Source organism: Chiroxiphia lanceolata, chromosome 1 (genome assembly GCF_009829145.1).
Source record: "Chiroxiphia lanceolata isolate bChiLan1 chromosome 1, bChiLan1.pri, whole genome shotgun sequence".
Classification (NCBI taxonomy): domain Eukaryota; kingdom Metazoa; phylum Chordata; class Aves; order Passeriformes; family Pipridae; genus Chiroxiphia; species Chiroxiphia lanceolata.
Genome location: NC_045637.1, coordinates 14,052,782 through 14,078,686, shown reverse-complemented (window position 1 = coordinate 14,078,686; position 25,905 = coordinate 14,052,782). Strand labels below are relative to the sequence as shown.

The following is a 25,905-nucleotide window of genomic DNA, read 5'->3' as shown; positions in this document are numbered from 1 at the left end:
TTAAAAGACTGGGGTTTTTTTACCCCATCAAAAATGTTGACAAACAGTGTTCATGATCTTGCAATTTACTTCCCATTGCCCGGACTAAATGTTCCTCTACCCTCAAGAATTCTGCATCCTCTGTCACCTGGAGACAAAGAGTCGAGGTGAGCAGGGGACCAGCGCCTGAAAATAACCCCTGGGTAGTAGATAAGCAGAAATGCAGACAGCAGGAGGGCAGTAGCAGTTTTTTAGGGTGAAACCCCAGACTACCAGCTCCTTTTCTGCGACCTGCCCCGTGCTGCATCTGTAAGGGTCACTGCCAAGGCGCATCCCGGAGTACCTCGGCGGGCGGCAGCGGCATCTCCGCCCGCGTAGCCGGCTCGGCTTCTCCCGAGCGCTGCCCCTCCGTGCAGTCTGTGCTCCCGGCAGCCCCGTGCCAGAGGGAGGCCCGGGGACTTTGCACCCGCGGGAAGGGAAGCACGGGTGGGGAGCGCTGTGCCTCCAGCCGCTTCCTGCCTCCCCGGCCGGGCTGGAGGAGAGGGAGCGGCGCGGCAGCAGCCGCCTGTCTCGCAGCCCCCAGCGGGGATCCGGCCCTTTCCCGCGGGGGCAGCGCCGACCCTGCCGTGTGACAGCCGGGGGGGGACGCTGCTGCCTCGGCGAGCCCAGCTGCGGCGGCGGCTGCAGCCATGTGTTTCTCCGCCTGCCAGTGACACAATAACACGGGAAGCGGCAGGAGGGATCCGAGCCTGCCGAGGGGAAAGTGACCTGACCCGCTCAGGTGAGCCGAAGCGGCGGGGGGTGGCAGTCGCTGCCTCCCACCCCTGGACGAGCTCTGCGGCCGCCGGGGCCGGGCAGGAGGAGCCCCGGAGCTGCCGGCGGGGGTGGCGCGTCCGGGGGGCGGCGGGTGCCCGGTCCCCCCTCACCCGGCGGTGCTGTGCCCGCAGGCCGGCGGCGATGGAGGAGGGCATGAGCAGCATGCAGCAGAAAGCGGCGGAGCTGGAGCACATGGCCGAGGTCCTGCTCACCGGCGAGCAGCTCCGGTAAGCGGTGCCTTCCTCCCGCTTTGGCGGGGACGAGTACCCGGGGTTAGCAGCAGCCCCGCTGACGGCGAGGCTGGGGAGGGGGGATTGCGGGTCGGAGGGCGAGGGTCTGTCCCCCCGGGCTTTCCTTGCACCGGAGCACCTGCCCTGCTTCCATCGCGTCCCGGGGCTCCGGCCCCGCTTCCAGCAGCGAGCAGGACAAGGGGGCCGCAGCCAGTGCTGTGAGCCCAGGGAGGTAAAGCACCGCCCAGAGCGCTTCTGCCTTGGGCACCTTTGCTTCCCTGTGTGGAACGGGAGGCGGCTGGGGAGAGGCTGCTGCGTCACTAAAGGCATCAAGCGATGCAGAAGGAGTGTGGCGTCTTTAAAGATTAAAACCCCCGAAGAAACCATAAGCGATAAAGTGTCTGAGCACCCCACAGGGAGCCCAGCCGAGCGTAAGGCACCGCTCCCGCACAGCCCCGGTGCGGACCGGCGCTGGCAGCGGCGCCGGGCGCTGACCTCGCAGAGCTGCGCCTTACTCCGAGGGCTTGTTTTTATTTTGGATCAGCTGGTCCCAGCAGATGGAAGGGGATCCCTACTGTCAGTGCCAGCAGTAATTAACAGTGCTTTGTGACTGGAGTTGTGTGCAGCACAGGAACCTTGAACAAAAATGCCTGACTCAGTTAATTTTTAACTTGTGTGATGTATTTAGTGTGCCGGCTGTACCCATACACTAGAGAGGAGAAAAATAAATTTTAATGCTTTCAGCTTGGTGATGAAACATCTTGTGATTGAGGAAGAAATTTCCCATTATATTATGTTGTATGATTAACTAGAAGAAGATTGTAAAAATATTTTCCTAGTAGTTTTTACTTGAATATTTTTTGCCTTTTTGCTCTACTTTTTTAAAATCCTTTTGCTCAAATGCCTGACAAACACTGCAAAGTGATAGAAATGTTTCTTGATTTGGGAGGTGCCATCATTGCTGCTAGTACAGACGCTGTTACTGTTGCATTCACGAGGTGAGGAGCACTGACAGCTTGTAATGCTCGTGGTTGGGAAGTAAATGTTGTTTTGATGCTCTGGCTCCAGTACACATCAGTGTCTGCTCCAAGCTTGAGATTCGGCTTCAAAGTAGCCTGAAGTGAAACCTAGGATGACAAGAGTGCACTGGCACAGGCTCTGCGTGGTGGACTGGGTGCTAAGTTTTGCATCCAAGTGCCAAATGAGAATCCTGTGGTTCCTAGAAGTTGAAGGATTAAAGTTAATACAAAATTTTTATTGAGATCATATTAATCTTTCTGTATACCTCATAGTTAAATGTAAGAACAAAAACTTTGGAATCTTTCCCTAAGAAGAAGACTGAGGAAACATCAACAAATCTGGGTTCTAGAATTAGCTCATTAGTATCGCAATGAAGGATGATATTTGTAATTTTATTTATTAAGGTAATGAAAAATGGTGCTCTTTTGGGGCAGGGTGATCTGCAGATACAGAATAATTATTTGCCATCCTGTGAGGTTACCTATGGACATTCCTTTTCAAATCTGTAAGATGTGTCCTAAATATGCTGGAACTGTGGGTACATGATCAAGTCAGTGTGCATAATGTCTGGCTATTGCTGAATGGGAGGATCCACTCCTTTTCCTACTCCCCAGTAGTGTAGCCCAAATCTACCATTTGCGTATCAGTGACTTGTTGAGTGAGCTGGAACTGTATTGTAAAAACTGTCTTATCTTCCCCCAATTTTTTATTAACTTTGTTTTGTTTCTCTGTTGGGACACTCTATGCAAAGAGTTAGTTTTCTTCAGTTTTCTAGACAATAAAAGCCACAAAATAAGTGATAGAAAACTGACCAGTAGACAAGTTTTAGCCAACCCCACTAAGAAGTTTTCCTTTTCCTGTCCAAGATAAGTGTATAATGAAAATGTGGCAGGTTTTCAGGATCAAAGACAGGCTATATCAGCAGCCTCTGGGGCAGGCAAACAGATGATAGAAAACCAGCACACACATGCACTCAAGGAAACGTACTGTACTCTATTCTTAGTGATGCTTACAACTGCAAGATTAGCCCCCAGCAGGAGTGATGCAGACAGACAGGTGCTTATGTGTGTATTTGGGTGAAAGTGCATGTGTTGCATACTGCAAGATGAATACATAACTTCGGAGTAAAAGTGTAAGGTGAAACTGTGAGCATGGTGTTACACAAACCCAACCAAATGTAGGTATTTAAAGCACACTTGTACTAGACCAAACAGCATGTGTATCTAAATACTTGCCAGAGCTGCTTAATTTAAATTCCTTACAAAGTTCCTACTGCCGATCTCGCCCCAGCCTCATGCATTGCCTCATAGCTCTCGTTCCTGTGGCCTCTTGCACATCTGTCCCTCTCTGGCAAGGACTTGATGTACTGAGGGCTAAAGTTGTTTGAGACGCACCTTGGCAAGCCTGGCTTTGCACACTGGCAATGCCAGTGGTGGGGATGGAAGCCCTGTGTCTCCTTCCCCTCCCTAGGCAAGTGCACACTGGTTAGGGGAGGGAAAGGAAGAGGCCAAAGAGGTTTTTTCCTTCCCTTGTTCCTGTCCCTTGGTTTCTTGTGATGTGTGTTTCACCTTTGTGAGCTCAGGAGCTCTGCCCAGAGGTGTGCTATGTCAGCTGGCACCCAGGAAGCTGGCACCTATGCTGGCATAGGCTATGATGTAAATACTGGTCCATGGGTGGTATATTTTAGCTAACATGTTAAATTTTTGCATCCAATAGTGTCCTTTGCTTCTATACACAGCAGCTGTCTGAGCAAATGTATAACTCTACCTTTGGTTAATAGAAACATTTTTTTTAAAGTGAGGACTTCTGAAGTTTGGGTCCCGGGAAGCCTTTGAATTTTCAGTGGTACATATCAGAACAGATCCTTTGGCAGTTTCTGCTGCCATGGAGAAAGTAGGAAGAGCAAGGCGAGAGCTGGGGTGGGCATGGTCAGGCTGTGGGCTTTGCAGGCACTGATGACCCTGCAAGGACAAACTGCAGGGGCTCTGGCTGCCTAAGAGCTCCAACCATCCAAAAACTCAGCTCTTCCTCTGTTCTGCTGCAGATTCAGAGACCCTGTAGCTGCTCAGTGGTGCACTCTCTTTTGAGGAAGAGATGGAAGTAATGAGTATGGAACTGTCCCCTGAAGAAACTGCAAGCAGTGCTTGAGAGGATCATGGGGCTTTCAGCTTCCTTGGAACAGGGAGAGCCCTTTGAAGCCTCCATCCTGCTACATCCCTGCCTGCAAATCCCTGCCTGGTACAACCCTGGGAAATGAATGTCCCTGGGCTTCCTTGGCCTTGCTGGGAGTGCCTGAAGAAAGGTGTCACATCCTTAGTGCTTTGGATAGTCATTGTTAGAAGCGTAATAACGAGAACATAAAACGACACTACTGAACTTGATAAGAATTTTATCAGAAGCAGAGCAATTCCAAGCTCATTTCCCTCCTCATTGAAGGCAACAGGTTGTGCCCGTTTCAGCACTGTTTGGCAGAAGAATTAAAGTATTATCTCTCACTGGGTTTGAGTATTAACTTGATTAGAGCTGATCTTGCCCTCTGGCAACCAAAAGCAGTTTCAGTGGGCATGTTTTGATATACATGCTGGCTGCCTGTCTTACAAGTTAGGGGTGTCTGAAATCTTCCTTGTCTGCTAATTGTTTCTTAATGCCAGCTTGTCACCAAAATCTTGTATATCTCCCAAGAGATACATTTCTTGCAGAAAATGTGCCTGGTAATTCAGGGGTCTTCAGCCTTCAGTTGACCAAACAGCAATATTGAAAGAATGACACTATTTTTTTCCTTTTTTTTTTTTTTTTTAAATCAGAAATTGCCATTGTAAATATAGTGCAGTTCTATAGTATGTGTAACTTGAATGACACTTAATGTCTCTGCAGACTCTTTATCGCCAGCTTTCACAAGAAGCAACACCTTTCCCAATTCACACGTCTGTTAAATAGTTGAGTAAATAATTATGAAACTTGTTAGATGAGCCAATGATTTTGATAGAATAGTTCTTATAATTCAGCATGGTCTTTCTTTCTGCTTGAGGAAATATGAAGCATGTTTCTTAGAGATTTTTCATTCTTTCAAAAGAGAGAAAAGTCAAGATATGATTCAACAGAAATTTGTTTGCCTTTTTATCAGAGTTTGTTTTATGAGTTTTGTCTTACAAAAGAGGTTTTACCTGGTAAACAGCTACAAATTTTGAAGCTGTAAGACAAAACCAGTTTTCACTAGAACATTATCACGTTAAAAACACAAAATGGAGCGCACAACTTTCAGAGTCATGGATCTACAGATCCGTAACTTTTTTTTTTTACTCTGAGCAATAAATAGTCAACTTTTTTTCATGATGGTAGGATTGAAAGTGTATTGGCACTCTAAGGTTCAAAGAGCCCAGGGCACATAATAGCAACAGTTTCTAGAGCAACGATGTCAAAAGGCCCTTAGTGTTAATGTATTGCTATGATATAGAATTATATAAACTGTAGAGTTACATAATTTGTTAAATGCTATCACTGTGTTTGAAAGTGTGTTAACACTCTAGTGTAAGCTTAGATGCTAAAAGGGACGTAAGAATTTGAGATATACAACTGTCTAGAGGGCACTTTTTCTCATAAGCTCCTGACTGATCTTCAGATATTAAACAAATGTTTATGACATTTGAAGAGACAGAATTCATTAGGATGAGATTTTGTAATCTGCCTGAGCCAACCCAATACTGTACTTGCACCTAAGGGGATGATATGTTTTTGTACCCCATGCATCTTTTTCTTGCAACCTTCTTAGTTCTTCACCAGTAATTCCATTTCCCTTAGCCAAGAGATACTGATTGGGTTCAAAACTAGCCCTGAAAAAAGTAGTTTTCAGTTGTCTCACTTGAGAAAGCCCTTGTCTGCTGACTTCTTCAGGGTGGATAGAACATAGGAAACTGTATAATCAGATTTCTGTGGAATAGAGTGCTCCAGGATCCTCTGTTCAAATAATTTAATTTTCATCAATTTGTTTTCCAAACTCAAGTAACCAAAAAATTGGCAGCCTTCTCTGTGAGGTTCCATCAGAGTGATACACTGAAAGAAAAGTTTTCAAAGTGAAGGTTGCTAAAACTTCAAAATGAAATGCTCTGAAATCAAGGTTTCCCACTAACTCTACCCTATCAGAACACTTTCAATTATATATTTTAATTAGTATAAATTATTATAATTTTATAAAAAGCATGTATTTCTGAAATTTGTTATTTTTTTTCTAGAATCTTTGATACTTGATGCATCCTCTCATGTGTTTCAATCTTGCCCATTTGTACTAATTCTAATGACAAGTCCCATGTATATACATGATTCCTGATCCAGGAATCTCAGTTTCTCATGTTTTCCAGTAAAATTGTGGCTATTCAACATTTCTAGAAATGAAGATGCAGTGCAAGGCAAGCTGATGTGTGTAGCACATGCAAGAATATTTTTTACTCATTTTATGTTAGATTAGCTGCCTACGAAGAAGTGAAGGAAACTTGTTTCCATGTTGATGGTCATGCAGGGACGGCAGAATGAATATGCCAAAATCAGTCTAAGTTTGCATTTACTTCATGATCCCTGCTTCTATGGGAGTAGTGGCTTTAGGCTGGCACCATGACAGAGAAGTCCTCCTATCACTTGCCATTATTATTTACTATTTGTGTAGCAATAGTGCCTTGGAATCCGAGCTATTTATCAGGTCCCAACAGGGAGCCACTGTATGCTCTGAAGAAGAATGAAGCCCTTGCAACATGAATCTTGGCTGAAGTTGGTAGTGTTTTCTTACAGCACTGATGGGTTCTGGACGGTGAGGGCTGATCTGTGTGAAGCCACCAAAGTGGGACTCTTAGGATTGGGATTTCTGGTTTGGGAGGTCAGACACTGAGCCCAAGAGCGGCATCCGGAAAGCACAGAGCAAACTAACTCCCAAGTGTGGAGATGCAGAAAGGATATTTTGTGTACCAGGATGGGTAGGAAACTCTGGATACTGTGTCCAGGAAAGGATCTGCACTTTTCACCCTCCGAAGTCACATTGGTAAAGTGAGAGAACAGACTGAAGCCAGGAGGAAGGTCAAACAGCTTTCACTATTGGACAGATGGACAAAGACTAGGGAGGAATCAGTATATCTCATTTTAATTGAGGTATTTCTTGTATCTGTAGACTCCAGTACTTTTTGAAGTGTAAAACTCACAGAATTTCAGTGCTTTCTGTGATGTAGAACTTAAAAAAATGAAAGATGATGTCACAGCAGCAAATATTAACCTATCTGCAGTCCATCTAAGTTCTTGATATAGGCTTCTTTATCCTGTCACTAAGTTCCCAGGCACTGAGTGCAGGTTTGGTGGTGGCTCTGGACTTAGGGTCTGCTCTCAGAAAGAGACATTCCATCCTGAGGCTCCAGATCCTCCTGAGTTTCTGCTTTTTGTTTTCATAACTCTTGTATTGTGGTTCTGTTAACTCTCTTGCCTCTGTCATCCTGGCAGAGCAGACCTGTGTGAGTCCTTTTGCTAACTCAAAGATACCTTTTTTATATGTTCAAGGCCAGTCATCTCTCCAAAATATACTTATGTGGGAAGAGGTTAAACTGATGAAGAGCTGGCAAAGGGGATGAAAGGTTGGGAAAGAAGCAAGAGCTAATCAGGTTTGGTTCATGTAGCTGGTCCTTGAAGAACTGTGTTGAGGCTCTAAATGTTAATAAAGACAGAAACTACAAAGCTTCAAGTGTCAGCAGAACCACTGACATTTGTTGAGGTAAGGATGAACTTCATGTGTTTGTTAATCATGGGTTGTTGGTTTTTTTCCTTAAGCAAGATCAGGACATATAAACCATATATTTTAAGTAATTTTAATGTATAAACCACTGGAATTAAATAGGTGTTTCTGCCTCCTGGTTCCTACCCCTGTCCTTCCCCTCATTGGACTGGCTTAAGCACCTCTGGACCCATCACTATATGGTGACCTGCACTGGGGGAGTGATCTGCAGGGCTTTTGGATGGCTGGTATTTCAGTTGGGTCAGTTTTACAAACCAGTTTACCACATGACCACATAAAAGCTTTTTCTGAAGAAGTACGGGGGGAGAAGTGGGTGCTGGCTTCCCCCATGTCACTGAAGCACGTACAGTTTAAGGCTGTGGTTTACTGATAGAGCGGATCCAACCGCAGGCTGCCTCTGCCCCGCTCTTATCTCTTCCCTTGCACTTCGCACTGGTGTTCGTCTGGGATCAGAAGTTCAGGGAACTGAAGCAGCTGAAGCCAAATAAGAAAAATTTAACTTTCTAAACAGGTTCAGCATGAAGTCAGACCAGTGCCAGCACTGGGGTGAAGGAGCCAGCAGAAACATATGTCAAGGACAGGGAGAGGGGAATAGTGGCAGCAAACCCACTGCTGGGTTTGCTTGGCAATCCCTCCAGGGCTTAATTTGCTGGATTCCCATTTAAAAATTTCAAACTCCAGTAGAAGCCAGACTATAAAAATCATGTTGAGTTTAGATGCCCAATGCACATATTGTTACCTGACAGGAACAGAAATTAAGTTTGCAATTTGCCAAGGCTTTTTCTTTTTCAAGGCTTTTACCTTTACTTCTGCACTCTTATCATGGTATTGTGCATGAATGGAGGTACAAATACTGACATTTCATATGTTTTGAAATTTTTACTATGTAATTTGTATGACCGGCATATCCCAGTGCTACCAATGTGACAGCACTACTTCAGAATTCAACCCCGACCTAATTATCAGCCTTTTATAGTCTTCATAGTTTGTGTCTTAGCAGTGCCTCAATCCAGTAAATGCATTCAGATCCCAAAGGTGAAGTTCGGAATAATTGTAAAGTGTTCCTGATTGGGCTTGCTAATTCAGAGCGTATATAGAAGTGGGTTTTCACATAGCAAGGCTGTAATTGCCCATTTCCTTGCAATTGTGTAGGTGAGTACCTGAGCTACTGCAGCTGTGTCACAGGAATTTGCAGGGAGATGAGAGTTTTTTGACTTGCCTCGGGAATAGGTCATACTGTGGGTTTTACAGCGATGTTGAGCTGATCTGTCTGGCTGCTGCTGCAGAAAAGGGCAGCCCAGTTCCTTTGGACTGGGGATCCTGCTGCTTGGCTGAGCATCTGAGCTCATGATGAGCAGTCTGGGGAGCTCAGACAGGTTATTGTCATGTCAAACCAGCACCAATGACAGTGTAACGGGTAAGGTCAGCTGGCCTGGGGTCAGGGGGTGGGGAGCTCCACAGACCCCTCCTGGAGGGGGACCCCACAGTGAGATTGACTTCTCAGGGAATCAATTTCTGATATTAAAGTACAGCTCTGACAGTCCAGGAGCCCCTTCTCACCCCTTTCATCCATTCTTCCCCTGCCTGACCCTTGTTTACATGTCAGGTGTTTGGTAGAGATCATAGCAATGCTGGGCGAGATTTGGGTGACTCCATCCAGACAGCCCTGTGGCTGTTTGGTTGAGGGTGCCTCCTGTATTAAGGCAGCAAGCACAGAGATGCTCACTTGAAGATAAAAAACCAAATTACAAAATTGTAACTAAATGGTTGGTCAGAACAAAAGCCAAAATACCTAAGAGATGGTGATAGCAAAGATGGGAGCTTGAAAGTGAAGTACAGTAATACTGCATTTGATGTGGCAGAAGAGGAGGAGGCAGTAGAAGGAATCAGGGAGATGGACTCTTATTCTGATCAAGAGCTGTGGCAACTATCTCTCCAAGATGATGTTTGTGAAGGACAGCATAGAAGAAGCCTTGAGGTGGAAAATAATAGGGAAGGAGAGCATGGAACAGAACTTGTTCTGGGGGAGAGGTTTAGCTGTCCTGGAAGGGGCATTGTGTGAGGAATGTGTGGAGACCAAGGTTGGTCTGCTGATAAACACCACTATCATATTTATCCTTTACAAGCCTTATATTCTGTACCTGGTTTCAGAAGGTTGTCCCACCCCCGGTAACACAGAGGCCATTGAGCACAGTAGCCTTTGACCTGGCATTGGGAAGGTTTATGTGGGTTTGTTCCCTTGCTTCTCACACTAAGTGCTGTTGCCAAAATGGGTGTTTTCCTAGTGTTTCCATTAGTGTTCAGCTGAGCTGTTGTACAATCTACTGGCTCTGTGTCTGCACCACTCTCTTTCATATCAGGCCAAATGAGTTTATTGGCAGCTGAAAGAACTTTTTATGTGTCATATCCATTGCTCTTCACATTGTGGCCCATGTCTTCAAAGCATTGGGGCTTCTTAAAGCAAGCCTGTGCGTTCCTTTGTGTTTTCGCAAGCCAGTATCAGCTCTGATTCAAGAGGCAAACCAAATGCAAGGCATGATTACAATATGGTTAGTAAAAACAATGATTTTTAATTTAAATCCGGTGAGTATTACTAAATATTCACAGGAACCTGAATTTGTGAGTGCTTATCTGAGGAATCAGAGTCCAACATTTGTTTACAGTTATCCTCTTCGGAAGGAGAATCTGACAACATGCAGCCGACACATCACTCAGAGTTAGCATTGCAAAAAATGGAAATGAATTCTGAAAAGATATTAGCTAAGCATTATTTATAGTGCTGATTGTCAGTGGTGGAAAAATTTCCTTTCATTTTTTTCAGAAAAGATCCTTGTCTTGATAATCATACATCCTTTTCTGCAGTAGCATATAATTATTTGTATAGCATAGAAATCAGGGTGATATAACAGAAAGCTACTAATTGTTTCCTGATGTTCAGGATGTAATTAACTTATACTTTCCTCTAGCTGAAATTAATTTATTTTTTCTAAAATGTAGAAAGAGTAATTCCTAGCTTAAACTGCTAAATTGCTGCTTGGTCAGTGCAGACAGAGGGAGATTGTGATGGGAAGAAGCTCAAAGTAGCATTATCATGTACAAATCCCAAAAGAGATCATACAAATACCATTTTGAGAGTGATTTGGGTCTAGAAGCCTAAAGACTTGTCTTGGACAATTAAAGTATTTTTAAAACTTATAGCATTTGGACAAACTCAAACCTTTCAGGTCTTTTGGGAAATGGCAGAAATAGATGAGGTTAAATGAGGTTAATAAGTATATCTCTGTGATGAGAAGAATAGGAGCCATTGGTATCATACTATGTATGTCTAGTTAGATGAGGCAATGAAAGGGGGTTCTCAAAAGCCCACCAAACAGAAAAAATAAAGCAAAACTTATTAGATACTTATTTTAATAATATTTCTTTCTTTATCTGTAATTTATGCAAAATTACGCAACTCTCTAAAATAGATAGGAAAAAGGTGTCTTCATACAAGAAGCAAGCACCAAGGAAGGCTGGCTCTCAGGGTAGGGTTGGGCTGGATCAAGTGATGTACAAGGAACTGCTGAGGGCTGGGTCTGCTCAGCCTAGAGAAGAAAAGGCTTGGAAGGATCTTACTGCTGGTTGCAACTACTAAAATGAGAAGATGTAGGCAAAAGCGGAGAGACTCTTTTCTGAGGTGCACAGGGATGGTGCAAGAGGCAATAGTCAAAGTTTGCAAGGGTCTTTCTAATTAGATATTTGGAAAGAATTATTCACCATAAGGGTAAGTAAAAAATCAGACTGGGGGCCCAGAGAAGCTCCGAAGTGTTAAAATCTTGCCTGGACATGACCCTGAGCAACTTGTACTAACTGGATATGCTTTCAGTATAGGTTGGACCAGATGACCTCTAGAGATCCCTTCCAGTTGCATATTTCATGAAGGCAGAGTGTGATGTCTTCTTTAAGCTATGGTGGCTAATATTATCAACTTTTTGTTACTGGCTGATAACTAGGTATTATTGTCTGGTCAGTGGAATTGGTGGCAAGGCTTCTAAGAATGCCTTTTAACTACTTCAGTGCAAAATCAGATAAGTTAGTTTGTACCACTGATTGCTCTTACATTGTCCAGCTTTTCGAGCAAATTTAAGGATGAGAAATGTATCCATTCCCAAATGAATGTCTAAGAACTTTCAGCTGAGATTTTTAGGAAGATTTGAAGGTGACAGCCTGACTCCCTTGACCTCACTGTCTTAAGTTAGGCCAGGATTTCACCCCAAATCATGTGAGATTCATGAGATGCCAACATCACAACTCTTCCGACCACCAAGATTGCTTTTCAAGGTGTCTATAAGGTTATCTGTAGATTAATTTCTTAAGAACTTGGGGGACAGAAACCAAAGCACAAATGGTTAGGACATGATGGGTTTATATCAGTCCCTGAAGGATGAGAATAGAGAAAAGATTGGAGACATTGTACAGAGTAATACATGCTGGAAGGCCAATAGGTCACAATGCCAGAAATCCTGCTGGCTGTGTAGTGTTGGCATTACATGAGGAACAGTAATCTCAGGGACAGCCACCTGCTCCTCTCTTCTCACTGCCTGCCCAGTGTTGCTAAAGATGGATTGAGCCCTCTCAGATCTTCTCACACTGTGCACAAACGGACCACTTTCAGAGTTCATTTGTGTGCGCAGGTTCCTGTGCATGGTCCTACAGCTCCAACTTTGTTTGCGGAAAGAGGGCTTTCAGTCATGTGTTGAGGAGAAGAAAGTGTTTGAAATGTTAACACTTTCCTCCCTTGGAGTGGCACGTCTCATCCTGTAATCCATTTGGAATGTAATGAGATATATTCCCTTGCCTTTACAGATGCGATCAAAGACGTAATTAAATCAAGCATGTACCCAACCATTATCCCACCTTGTTAAAAATAATAACATTTCTTTCAGCACACACAAAACAATGGGATTTTTGCTTTTCTCTGTATGCTATTGTGCTTTATCGCAATGTTGCAAGGCCTAGATCCTTTAAAAATATTTCATAATGGGGGAAAATCCAGTCATTTAAGTTATCTATAAAGTGGTGGCTTTTCCAAGTGCTGTACTTTGGTCCTGCTGTAAGGAATCAAATATGGGTGGTTGGAAGATAATTGCTTTCATTCACTTTGTTCGGTTACAGAGGGGCTAGAGCTGCTCCAATATAATATATTAAGAACTTCATATGACTTTTTTTGTGGTTGAATCTGTAAATCAACACCAGCTGAAACAGCATATCCTACATAATTTCACATGAAATATGTTTGTACTCTGTATTGCTTTCTTTACTGATGAATATGGAACATCTGAGTTTGCATGAGGCCAGTAACAACAATACTCTTGGGAAACACATTATTGGGCCAAAGGAGGAAGAAAAAAGGTTGCATAAACTATTCAAGAGAAGCACAATAAACATGGAATGAAAACCTTATTTTAACATATACTGGCTAAAGACAAGTTCCCGTGGACTGGAAATTGTGAAATTTTGCTTGCAGGCTAAAAACTGTAGACAGCACGTCTTTATGTAAAATATCAGTATTTCACCTCAGAGAGTGACAAACCTGTAGGAAAAGGTACGGAAAGGTGTTGGCCTTTCTTGATCAGTGGTTTCATGTGTTTAGTGACCACAAACCTTTTGCAGTTTCAGCAGTTCATATATGCACAGTTTACTTACATATGGACTGAAATCTTCTAATCTCTATGGACAATCTGGATAAGGGGATAGAGGGCAACCTTAGTTTGCAAATGATACCAAGTTGGGCAGAAATGTTGATCTGCCAGGGGGTAGGAGGGCCCTGAAGAGCAATTTGATCAGGCTGGATCAATGGGCCAAGGCCAATTTTATGCGTACAACAAGGCCCAAGTGCCAGGTCCTGCATTCTGGTCACAACAACCCCATGCAGTGCTACAGGCTTGGAAATGAGTGGCTGGAAAACTGCCCATTGGAGAAGGACTTGGGGGTGCTGGTTGACAGCCAGCTGAACATGAGCCAGCAGAGTGCCAAGAAGGCTATGGGGGCATTCTGGCTTGTATCAGAAGCAGCAGGAGTAGGGAAATGGTTGTCCCCCTGTACTCAGCGCTGGTGAGGCCGAGTTTTGGGCCCCTCACTACCAGAAGCACATTGAGGTGCTGGAGCATGTCCCGAGAAGGGCAGTGAAGCTGGTAAAGGGTCTGGAGCACAAGTCCTATGAGGAGTGACTGAGAGAGCTGGGGTTGTTTATCCTGGAGAAGGGGAGGCTCAGAGGAGACCTTATACACTGTATACAACTACCTGAAAGGAGGTTGTAGCCAGGTGAATGTCAGTCTCTTTTTTCAAGTAACAAGTGACAGGGCAAGAGGAAATGGCCTCAAGTTGCACCAGAGGAGGTTTAGATTGGATATTGGGAAAAATTTCTTCATGGAAAGTGTTGTCAAGCATTGGAATGGGCTACCCAAGGAAGTGATAAAGTCACCGCTGTTGGAGGTATTTAAAAGATGTGTAGATGTGGCACTTGGGGACATGGTTTAATAATGGACTTGGCAGTGCTAGGTTAAGGATTGGACTCAATGATCTTGAAAGTATTTTCCAAGATAAACATTTCTGTGATTCTATGATTCTATAGTTCAACATTCATAAAGCTCATTTTGGCTACATTCAAATTAAGACCTAATTAGCCCTGTACTGTGCTCTGAAAGTCAGGGTGAATAATGGACTAAACCTTGGCACATGCTCTGGTATCCATGTGTCTGGGCAGCTCCAACAAGAAGCTCTTGTGGTCTGCCTGCCCACCTGTGCTTGTTGAAACCATTTGAAGAGCAACCATAGCCAAGCTCCCACAGATCTTGCCTTTCTTAAGGACATGTGATGTCAGGGCTTGTCTTGAGTAAATGAATCAGATTACCACACAGTGTTGGGCCATTTATACTGATGATAGGTGAATATCTGAGTCTGAACCACTCAGGTCCTCTTGTCCTGTTGCCCATCTAAAGCCTATCTCTAACTTCCTGTGCAACATATGTTTTGGATTCAAGTTGAGGCCCGAGACAAAGTTTGGAGTATGTTGTAAACATAACCATATTGTTGTAATCTAAATCCAGCAGCATTCTACTTAGGCTGATGTGTACATAAAGCTGATGCCATTACTTGGTGAATAAGGGTCAGGGTGCATGTTCTGAGTTATTAAAGCAGTAAGAAGTCACAGTTTGACTTTATTGTCAGAGTACATAAATACCTGTTCACTGACCTTTCTGCATGTTGGAGAGAGAATTTTGCCTAGAAAGAGAAATGGCAAACATATGCCCAGCAATGGGAGCAAGATGTTCAGTAGAGCAACAGAATTTCTTTGGGGTCCTTGTGGATTTATTTATTATTTTAAAGGAAAATTTCCATTTAATCTTAAGAGCAGAGGAAGATTGCTTCTGTAATATTTATCTTTTCAAAGTTATCTACTTGTGAGCATTTGACAAGGCCTAATCAAACAAGACAAGATCCTTGATAGCATCCTGACAGAAGGAACTATTCATAAAGAGTGGTTATGCCACAGCTGTGTATCTGTTCATGTCATATATGAGGTGTGGAAAAATGCTGAGCTAATCAAACAAAACCATCCTCAGGCTATAATTTTGCAAAAGGAAAATCTTTGAAGTAGAATTAGTATTTAACTAGGATTTTTATTAATACATTTTCCTTATTGATAAAGTTCTTCATTAGCCTACCAGAATTTAGGCAGTGAGCAACTTCATGCCATTACATAATCCCCTTAAATTCATATGCCATAATTCTTCATGTTACGTGTTTGTATGACCTAGATAAAGAAAGAGATTTAAAGCAGGAAGGGTGGGGTTTTGTCGTTAAAATGTTTGTGTCAGAAAGCAATCCTTTCTGTGTTTAAAAAATGAATACAGTAGTGTTATGTTGCAAAATTGTTGAGTAAAATCATTGTTACCGTTTGCATAGATGCATTTGGAACTCATTCAGTGTAGTCTGGGGCAATCAATAGATTTCCAAGACAATTTTCATTTTTTTGTCTCTAGATGGTGATTTATTTCTTCTTTTTTGTTTGGCATTTGCAGTGAAACCTTATTGGATATTACAGGATTCTCTTTAAGAAGAACAAGTATAAATGAGCAGAATGTTAATTAGTATTACACTGATTTGTTGCCTCCAGCTGACTGTGAAGGTCATACTGGCTTATATTTTACTCTCAATGTTTTTCTTAAGCAAACAAGGCAACTTAAGGAAACTCCAAAAGCCTGTAACATCATTCTATTTAGGCTTCTATCCTATTTTGATTTTTTCATTTTAATAATTCCATACCCTATATTATTTCAATAAATAAAATAAAATCATATGCTACTCTATAAAATTAGACAAATTCCAGGCTAAAAAGACCAAGGTGACTATGACTTTGTAGACAGGTTCTTTGTGGTAGCATCACAAGATCTCAGATTAGAGGCTGGAGGTTCCTGTGAACCCGGTGATCTGGATCTCAGCAGGATGAGTGGATGTTGCACATGAAGGCAGGAAAGCCAGCTGAGTGCAGACATGTAGAGACTTCAGCCAAGGGTGAAATGCAGAGTGGGCTGTGGAGCTGGCAGAGGGATCCTCTGCCATTGCAGTTCCTCCTGGCTTCTACACTTTGATTTAGCAAGGAAACAGAGCAGACCCTTGGCCTCTCTGCATGCTGCTACCCAGCTGATGGGATTTCCTCACAGCACGTCCCCAGCCATGTCTTGACACAGTTGTATGTCTCAAGGGTTGTAGGATTTCCTTCATATGTTGAAGGAAAACATGCCACTAGTTCGGTGTCGACTGTATGATAATGACTGGCCAGTTAATCCCTGTCCTTCCAGTCAGCCACATAAGGACTGTTGCATGTGTGCACAGAAAAAATGAAAAACAAGGAACATCCCGTGGCAAAAGCAAGGAAGCATGCTCAGAAATGTGGACATCTCTCGTTATACCTACAGCTCCTGAGCTTTGGCAAACAGACAAAGAATGTATATCTGCATATGTACTTTTAATAAAAGCTTTAATATAAACAGCAAATGTTTTAATATAGGCAGCATTTGAACTTTTGTTTTTTGCAGCCAACATGAACCAGGACTTTAAAAAGGCTATGAGTCTTAGTATGGTGCTTTCAAAGGCCAGCCTCTGACACTCTTCCTTCCTGTAGTATTCCCAAGGTTGTTTGCAGATAGCAGTGTAAATCATGTAATTATAAAACATTAGACTGGAAGGTCTTCTGGAGAATATTATAACACTTAATCCTTCAGTATATTTATTACAGTCCTCTGAAAGTCATTTCAGTTCTTGTCGTAAGTAACAATTAGAAAATTTTTCTTCAAAACTTTGTCTAATTCTTACGTTCTCTCAGCATCTCTTAAATAGCTTTTCTTGCTCTCTTCTTTCAGCTCATCTGAAAGATTATCAACAGCAATTCTCTTCCTGTCATTTTCTGTCTAGATAAGGCCAGACTCCCAAGCCAGTATCTTTTTCTCTCTGGTCATGAGACTGGCTCATTATTTCTCATACTAGAGTAGTCCTACATCATTGCATCTATTTGAGCTCGTTGTTCTGGAATGACATGGCATAAACAAAACACAATATTTAGATGATGTTCTGTAGTATCATATACAATGACATGAGCAACTGGACTTCACATCATTTCTGGAAACATCTCAGTTAATACAACCTAAGGTTGACTTTGGTTTTTATATGGTCTCTGCCTGTATTCAGCCTGTAGTCAGTGCAAGTTTCACTACAGCATATTCAACTATTTCTTACTCTGTGTTGCTTTCAGCCTCTGAGTTACCAGTTTTCAGCAAAGCATTTTGTTGTTAGTGCAGAGCCTTACATTTTATAGTCTTACCTGTTCCTCCATTTCTATTTATGCACAATTTAATCACCTCTAGGTATTCCAGTCAGATGGAACACTTACTTTAAGTGTTTAAAAATTTGAATCAATCCCAGTTTTATTTTGCAGTTTAGTGGTCAACCACTGAATTTCAACGACTTCTGGAAGACAGTGAAAAGAACTTTCTTGCATCATGTCTTCTGTCAGTGTAACATCCTGCATATTGTGGTAATGCCAGCTGTAGGAGGTAAAAAAAAAGAATCAGTGCCACAATGCTGTAAGATTTTTTTAAAAAAGAAATTCAATACAGAATACCTTTTTTTAGTGAGTACTTTTCCACTTAAATCTATTACAGCTTCCTTCAAAATAAAAATAAATTCCAGTAATGCAATTATAGTAAAGAAGAAAAAAATGAAGATATTAATTTAGAATGGAAAGAGATAAACAAAGTTTGATGGTTTTTATACAGCCCGCTGTGTATTGAAATAGTATTGCATCTACATTCATTTTAAGGTGAACCTACGTATTTGTGGGAAATGAGTAAAAAGTCCTTGAGTTGTAGCCTCAATATAAAATCATGTTTGTTGACAATAGTACATAACACTAAGTATTTTATTATTCCTTTTATTACCTGTCAGGTACTGGTTCTCTGTGCTTGATGTTGTTCATGATTACACAGCACAGTATTTGGATAAGAGCTTTGTGTAGTTATGGAAAACACTTGGTAAAAGCAGTTGGGATATTACTGCAGTATGAAGCACTATTAATGATGAAGGCAGATTTTTTTTTTTTGCTTTAAGCAGGGTTGCCAAGGACTGCTGAAAGAAGTCCAAACAGTTGGTGCTCCTCTGAGAAGCATAAAATATCAGGGAGAAGATCTTCTGCATGTATGCGGCTCTCAGGTTGAGAGCAGCCATGCCTGGAAGGACTTTGAGCTCAGAGATTACCTAAAGCCATATAATGTCCCAGCAAAACTATTTGTCACTTATTGACAGGGTGGGAGAAATACCAAACTGCACTTGAGATTAGGCACTTGACTGATTTCACTTCTCCCATGGATTTCTTGGGTTATCTCTGCCAGATAACACCCCCTTTTACTGTTTGCACTGCAGATCTGTTCAGTACTGTGGTGCTTTCTGGGCATTACAAGTTTGCTCTTCCCAGATGTGCTGAGAGATGGGTGGGTGAAAAGACCTCCTTGTTTCTCAGGCTGTCTGAAACATGCTGCACGCACTGCAAGTGACCAAGGTCATACTCAGCTTTTCTCTCTGGATAAGTGTAAAAGAGATGTCAGCCTTGCTGCATAAGGGACCTCAGCCTGTAGCTTCTTTTGGCTTCCCTGCCTCCTTGGGGTACAAGGTGCATCCAAGAGAGGAGCTTTCACACAGCAGGTACTCACAGCCCTTTGTGTCCTTGCTGCAGCCCCTCTTCTTGACTCCAGTGATGCAGACCTGTAGTTCAGCATCCTATTCCCCAGATCCCGATCTGTCTCTCCAAGATCCTGAATGGCAGTGCTAGCAGCAATAGCTGTAGCAGTAGGGCTTGTGCTCTTTGACCTGTATTTATCCTGTTTAGCCCATTTAGCATTAAAAGGAAAGTTCTCCTCTTTCAGCCATGTTACTGAGTTAACAGGTCTGCATTCCCTGACAAAAATTTCCTTGATTTTCACTGACCTCCCTTGAGACCTACACTGCTCCTTCCTAAGTTTGCTATCCATAAAATAATTCATTTATTGAGAGGTATTTTAGCATAAGTCTACAAGAGGTGCTGGGCTTATGGCTACCCTGTTAATCCAGTCAAGGGATGTCTATAGCAACAATTCTCCTGTGGTTTCTGGTCTGCACTTTGAAATTTTAGTGGTTTATGGTAGAAGTCTTCAGTTTAGATTTGGGAAGACATCACTGAGAAAATTATTATTGATTTGGTAAGCCTAAGAATGTCCTTGCAATAGAGACACAGAAAAGTAATGTGGAGAAAATGTAGTTGATGGATATGAGCAAAGATGGCTTGCCCTTCAGTGGAAAGTCCATCAGTTCTTTTGGGGATCCACACAGTGGTATCACATAGACCTGCATACATGCATCCCGTGGTGCATCCCAGCTCATCCTATATGAGTGAGAAGCACAATTATATTTGACTTCTCTGTAGAGAAGGAGAACTATGAGTTGCTGAGTTCTGACAGCTTCAGCCCAGAAAGCAAACAGCTGGAGCGAGACAGGCAGACTTCCACTTTCCTTATGACTGGGGGCAGGTGAAATAATAACTTGCCTGTATTCTGTGTTTTCATCTTTGTAAAACACGGTTTTATGCTTTCCAGCAAGCCAGAAGCTCTCAAGGTTCAAGCGCATAGGCGAGTAGATGTATATTGTTCATGTTTGTACACAATTTACTTAAAAGTGAAATGCAAATGAAATGGCTTGGCAGGCAGGGGGATCAGCCGCTTCACAGCTTCCGTTACTTTTACAAAGGGTCTCTAGTTTTATGACAGATTATTACAAACACACAGATATAATTTCCTCTTCAGTCTGGAGTACTGAAAGGGAGCCTGTGGCTCTGAATTTCTGGTCTGAATTTCTGGGCTGAAAGAGTGTCTCCAAGACACATCATTTTGATTTCATCCCAGACCCTGAGCCATGACTGTGTCTGTTCCCCAGAGTTTGCTTTGATCCCTAACAGTATTACTAAAATGTTATGAGTACTGGGGATGTCCCTGTGCATGCTTGGTTGTGGGCTTAGTGACCTTAGTGCTTTCTGAATGCATAAAAAAAGACCTCATTAAAGAGGCAGCCACAGTGTTTTATTTAAAGCCATGGGGGCACTGGTGAACCATCACTTCTTTGAAAGCTTTAGGATTTCCTCTGCCGTGCACCCAGATATGGTTTACCTAAAGTCTTTCTATCTGGCTCTGTGTTCTGGCATCTCTTCACATTGACTGCATGGCTGTAGGCAAAAAAGCAGAGATAAACACAGTGATGAGAACTGGTATCAGGAGCTGCTTTGAAGACAACCTCTGTAACCCCATTTGAGATGTTAGAATTCCTTCTCTGCCACAGCTACTGACACAGAAATATTTTCATCCTATTTCCAGTATGACCCCATGTTTTAAAGGGTATTCTAGCTTCTGTGAATATCAAGTAACAAAACTAAGTGATTGCAGAGCTGAAGCATAAATAGAAAGAGGAACATTCAGCAGTGAAATGCTGACACTTCAGCTGAGACTTGGCAAGCCCAGCTGGAAATGCTTGTCCCAGCAACACACACTACATTCACAGAGTACCTTCATGATCGCCTCTGTGTAAAAAGTTCATATCCTCATGACCTATTTTATTTTTTTGCTGACAGTGCAGTGGCAAAAGTTTAGTGTAAAGGACATTTCAAGTAGTTCTGTATTTTCCTGGGTCTGTGTATATACAAAAATGCTGCCTTATACTAATTTATTTTGTAATTAATTGGGTCTGCAACTGACTTGTGAGGTTTAAATTTCAGTGGGACTTATGCTTCTAAGTCACTGAGACACTTTGGAAAATGCCATCTTTTGTAAGATGCCTGTCTACTGTGCTGTAGACAGGTCATATGCTTATGTTCAGAAAACAGCCAAACTTTGTGACCTCTGGGCAGATGCAAAACTGTTCTGTTTCCAACAGAAAGGGGCAATTCTACCTGCCAGCGGCACACCTGTGATAACCCTTGAGAAGAGGTGTGAAAACCCCATGTTCTTTAGCGACCATGAATTGTCCTCATCTTTGTTAGGATACTTTTTCTATCTGTATATGTTTCTCCCTAAGGATGTTGTGACTTGCTTTTCTTGGAAATAAGTAAATCCTTCTCTTACAGAAGTTCCAAATACAGGAAACTTGTGAAAGAATTTGAGGGTGGCAGAAACCACTTCCACTGCTTTACCTTCTTGCATATCACTATTAATTTTCAAGGGATCTAATATGGTTTTGTTCAGAGTTTACCAAATTTGATAGAATTGTGGTAGTTCAGTGAATGCTGACTGGCAGTGCTCCATCTGGGATAGTCACTGAAACCAAAGTGTAACACAGCAATAACCCATGAGCGTGCTAGAACTCAGCAGCAGCAGTTGAGCACTCTGAGGCAGGACATGCTTTGTGCCATGACCAATTGCAACATCAATGTGTATTGTTCAATAATTAATAAATTCTGCTAAGAATTTCCATTTTAAATTATCTCTTCACTGGTGTTTTGTCTTTCCATTAAAAAAAAATAATATTGTTCTAAATGATGTGTTCTGTGATATAGATGATATATATATGACATATAGTATAGATGATTACATACTGCAAAATATCATAATGAAAATATTGTATGTCATTTGCATATATATGTTTTATTTATATATATCATATATATACATATGCGGACATACACATATTTATACACACTTTGAAACCAAGCCATATATATGTTGCTTGGCTTCACAAAGGGCAAGTCTTGACTGACCAACCTGGTGGCCTTCTGTGATGGAATAACTACATCAGTGGACAGGGGAAGGGCTGCAGATGTCATTTGTCTGGATTTTTTAAGGGCCTTTAACAGAGTCCACCACAACATTCTTCTCTCTGAATTGGAGAGAGATGGGTTTGATGAGTGGGCTGTTCAGCTGATGAGGAGTTTGTTGGAGGGTCACATCCAGAGGGTAGTGGTCAATGGCTCTATGTCCAGATGTACACTGGTGATGAGGGTGTCCCTCAGAGGTCCATACTGGGAGCAGTACAGTTTATTATCATCATCAGTGACATAGACAGTGGTATCAAGTGCACCCTCAGCAAGTTTGCAGATGACACCAAGCTGAGAGGAGTGAATGACACACCTGAGGGACAGAATGCCATCCAGAGGCACCTGGATAAGCTTGAGAAGTGGGTCCATGGGAGCCTAATAAGGTTCAACAAGGCCAAGTGCAAGGTGTATGCCTGGGTCAGGGCAACACCTGCTATATCAATACAGGCAGTGGGATGAACAAATCAAGAGCAGCCCTGCTGAGAAGGACTTGGGGTGATGGTGGATGAAAAGATGGATGTGACGTGACAATGATGTGACTCTTGGGGATGGTCTAAGGGTTGGACTTGATAATCCTTGTGGGTCCCTTCCAACTTGTCATATTCTGTGATTCTGTGACTCTGTAATGTGCGATTGCAACCCGGAAAGCCAATCGTATTCTGGGCTGCGTCAAAAGCAGTGTGGTCAGCAGTCAAGGGAGGGGATCCAGCCTCTCTGCTCTAGTGAGACCCCACCTGGAGTGCTGTATCCAGCTCTGAAGTCCTCAGCACAGGAAAGACATCAACGTGTTGGAGTCAGTCCAGAGAAGGACCATGAAGATGATTAGAGGGATAGAGTACCTCTTGTGAAAACAGAAAAACAGCCTGGGGAAGAGAAGGCTCCAGGAAGACCTTATTGTGGCCTTTCAATTCTTAAAGGGGGCTTAGAAGAAAGATGTGGACCTACTTTTTAGTAGGGCCTCTTGCAATACAGTAAGGGGTAGTGGTTTAAATTAAAAAATGGTAGATTCAGACTAGATATAAGGAAGAAAATTTTTGTGATGACGGTGGTGAAATACTGGAACAAGATGCCCAGAGGGGTGGTAGATGCCCCATCCCTGGAAACATTCAAGTTTAGGGTACAGGGGCTTTGAGCAACTTGATATAGTGGAAAATGTGTCTGCTCATTGCAGATGGGTTGGACCAGATGACCTTTAAAAGCCACAACTAAAACACAACCCAAACAGTTCTACAATTCTATGATAGTCTTCGTACCATCTTGTCTATTTAGAGTGTAAGGGACCAACCTGTTCTCTGCACATTGTTCCTGAGCCTTGCTAGGATAAATGTAGGGACTATATAGGATGTACTAGGAGATGGTAGATAATTTATTCAGAAAATTACCAGGAAGAGCAGGAGGTTTTTAGAGTTCTTTTCATGCATAGAAATCAGGATTGGATAGTGCTTTGGAAGATCTCTGTTAGCCAAGCCCAAACTACTAGACGTAATAAAGGGAAATAGCTGGGTGAGATATTTGGACCATGGTCCAGTTAATGATATAATTACTGTCTTTATCCAGCAGGCTAGCCTTTTCTGGGTTATAAAAGTAAAGCTAAACTCTTGTGCAGGCACTGTCTCTTAAGTCCTTATCCATTGGTCCAGAAAAAGATGCAAAAAACTTCAAAATGTGTAATGTCCCTGGTGGAAAGAAAAATGTCCCTGTTGGTTGGAAACAAAATGCAAGTTTCATGTAGCTGCAAGAGCAGTTTTTTCCCAAGTTAGTGCCTGATCCTTCATTTCTAGGCAAAGATTTAGATTTTTCCATTATCTTGACTTTTCTGACAGTTACCAAAGAAAATGCCTCTCAACAAATAGCATTGTTCCAGATAGCTCTGAACACACTTACTGCAAATCAGAAGCAGCATGTTCCAGGTTATCCCGTTCCATGCTACGCAGGAGGAAGGCACTTCTGGCTGGAGCAAGAGTCCCTACATGTTGTTAATTAGGAACAACTCCTGTTTAGACAAGCCCCCAGGAAACTGTTCTGGCATGCATGCTTGCAAATACAGCCTGTCTTTATTTGTTGTAAGCATGACTAAGAGTCATGGATATCAGTTTGTAAATACTAAAGGGTTGCATATGCCTGTTACAGTTCACAGGCAATTGCTCAAATGCTTTTGATCTCGCATTGTTTTTCTCCAGGTAGGGCAGACTGTGGCCCCTTGTGCAAAATCTGGCAAGTAGTCTTGACCAATGCATGGAATTATGTATGGATGATGTACTGGTGTACACAAGATCGTTTTCTGGTGTTCGGCTATTAAGTTGTAGAAAGAGGGTCAACTTTTCGAAGGCTTATTGAGTCAAAGTGTCTCCCCATCTACCCTTGTTATTTGCCCTCTCCTCCCCTTCTCCTCTCAAGCTGGTCAGGATTTGTCAGTCAGCTAATTCTCCTAATCAGCTCTTGAGAAAAACTTTTTCTAGTGAGAGAAATATGTTTGATGTTAGGTATTTTCCAGTCATCATGTAGACTAGCTGACGTAAAGTGATTAATGTTACTTAAAGGGAAAAACATTAAGGACTTTGAGTGAGAAGCCTGTTTCCCAATGCCAAGGGCTAAAGAATTTCCCACTTCATGTGGGCATTGCCTCCAGTATAATTGCATTCACTGGCACATTTCATTCCTTTTTGACCCATTTGATTTATCTCCTGATAAATACTTATGAACACAGACACATTTTTTGAATTCCTGCCTAAACTTTTGATTTGTATACTGCAATATCTGCTCAATAACTTTACCTTAGGCTTCTGTATTTGTAGTTTACACTGGGTACAATGCCAATTTACTGAGCTACTTCTCCTCCATATAGTTTGATTTTTAGCAGGTTTGTAGGGGTGAGAGAGCCTTGACAGAGAGAACAGCATACATCACCAAGGACAAAACCTGTTCCCCTTCTGTTCTTTATTCCAAATAAATCATCATGGCCATAATTCAGTATGGATACAATTGGTATAGACTGCAGCAAAGGTTCCCACATCCATTGTAGATAAATTTGTTTTTTCAGGCTTCTTGAGGCTTATGTGGTCATGCTGTCATTGACTTAATGATTTTATAACCTCTTAGCAAATTCAGATCCACTTTAGCTAGTGGGTGGAAGTAATTAAGATTATGACATTTCTATGAGTTTTATGAATATAGGCAAAAAGGCATATACAGAGACTCTGTGAATGGTCTGAATGAGTAAAAAGATTATAGTGGGAACTTGTGTCTTTTGACGTGGCAGAGAAATTGAAATATTTATAAGCCCACCAACTGCAGGAAAGCCTGAAGTCAGAATTGAAGACCTAGATGCTCATTTCTGGGGCTCTTGGCTGACTTGTTTGTGGAATGCCAGACCAGTACTGTTACACTCCTGTGCAACATGTGGACAAAGAAGGCAATTTCCCTCTTGTATCAGATGAACCACAGCCATTTAGACTTACACAAAGCTGGGTTGAGCTGTCTGCATATGTATTATACACTCTTTTTATAATTTTGTTCTTGCAGATTATTGTGTGACATAAGACTGGATGAACATTAACAGAACCTGGAATGTATTTTAATTGTGAATCTCCATCAGACATACTGATAATTGCATGTTCTATAATTAAAACGGTGTCGGCTTTTCTTTCTGAGCATGGCAACAGCTGTTAGAGCACATCTGGAAAATGTGCTATAAGCAAAGATATTTTAGCTCAGAGAATTTCACAATG

The 25,905-nt window shown here is 42.3% G+C and overlaps 1 protein-coding gene across 1 annotated transcript in view; it reads left to right on the top strand.

Moving 5' to 3' along the window:
• Window positions 1–462: 462 nt before the first annotated feature.
• Window positions 463–25,905, top strand: part of DEPTOR (DEP domain containing MTOR interacting protein) — a 75,042-nt gene continuing 49,599 nt past the window's right edge. Inside the window, exons 1-2 of the mRNA XM_032693858.1 lie at window positions 463–760; window positions 927–1,022. Coding sequence (XP_032549749.1) covers window positions 937–1,022 — 86 coding nt within the window. The 5' untranslated portion in view covers window positions 463–760; window positions 927–936. The remainder of the gene's footprint in view (window positions 761–926; window positions 1,023–25,905) is intronic.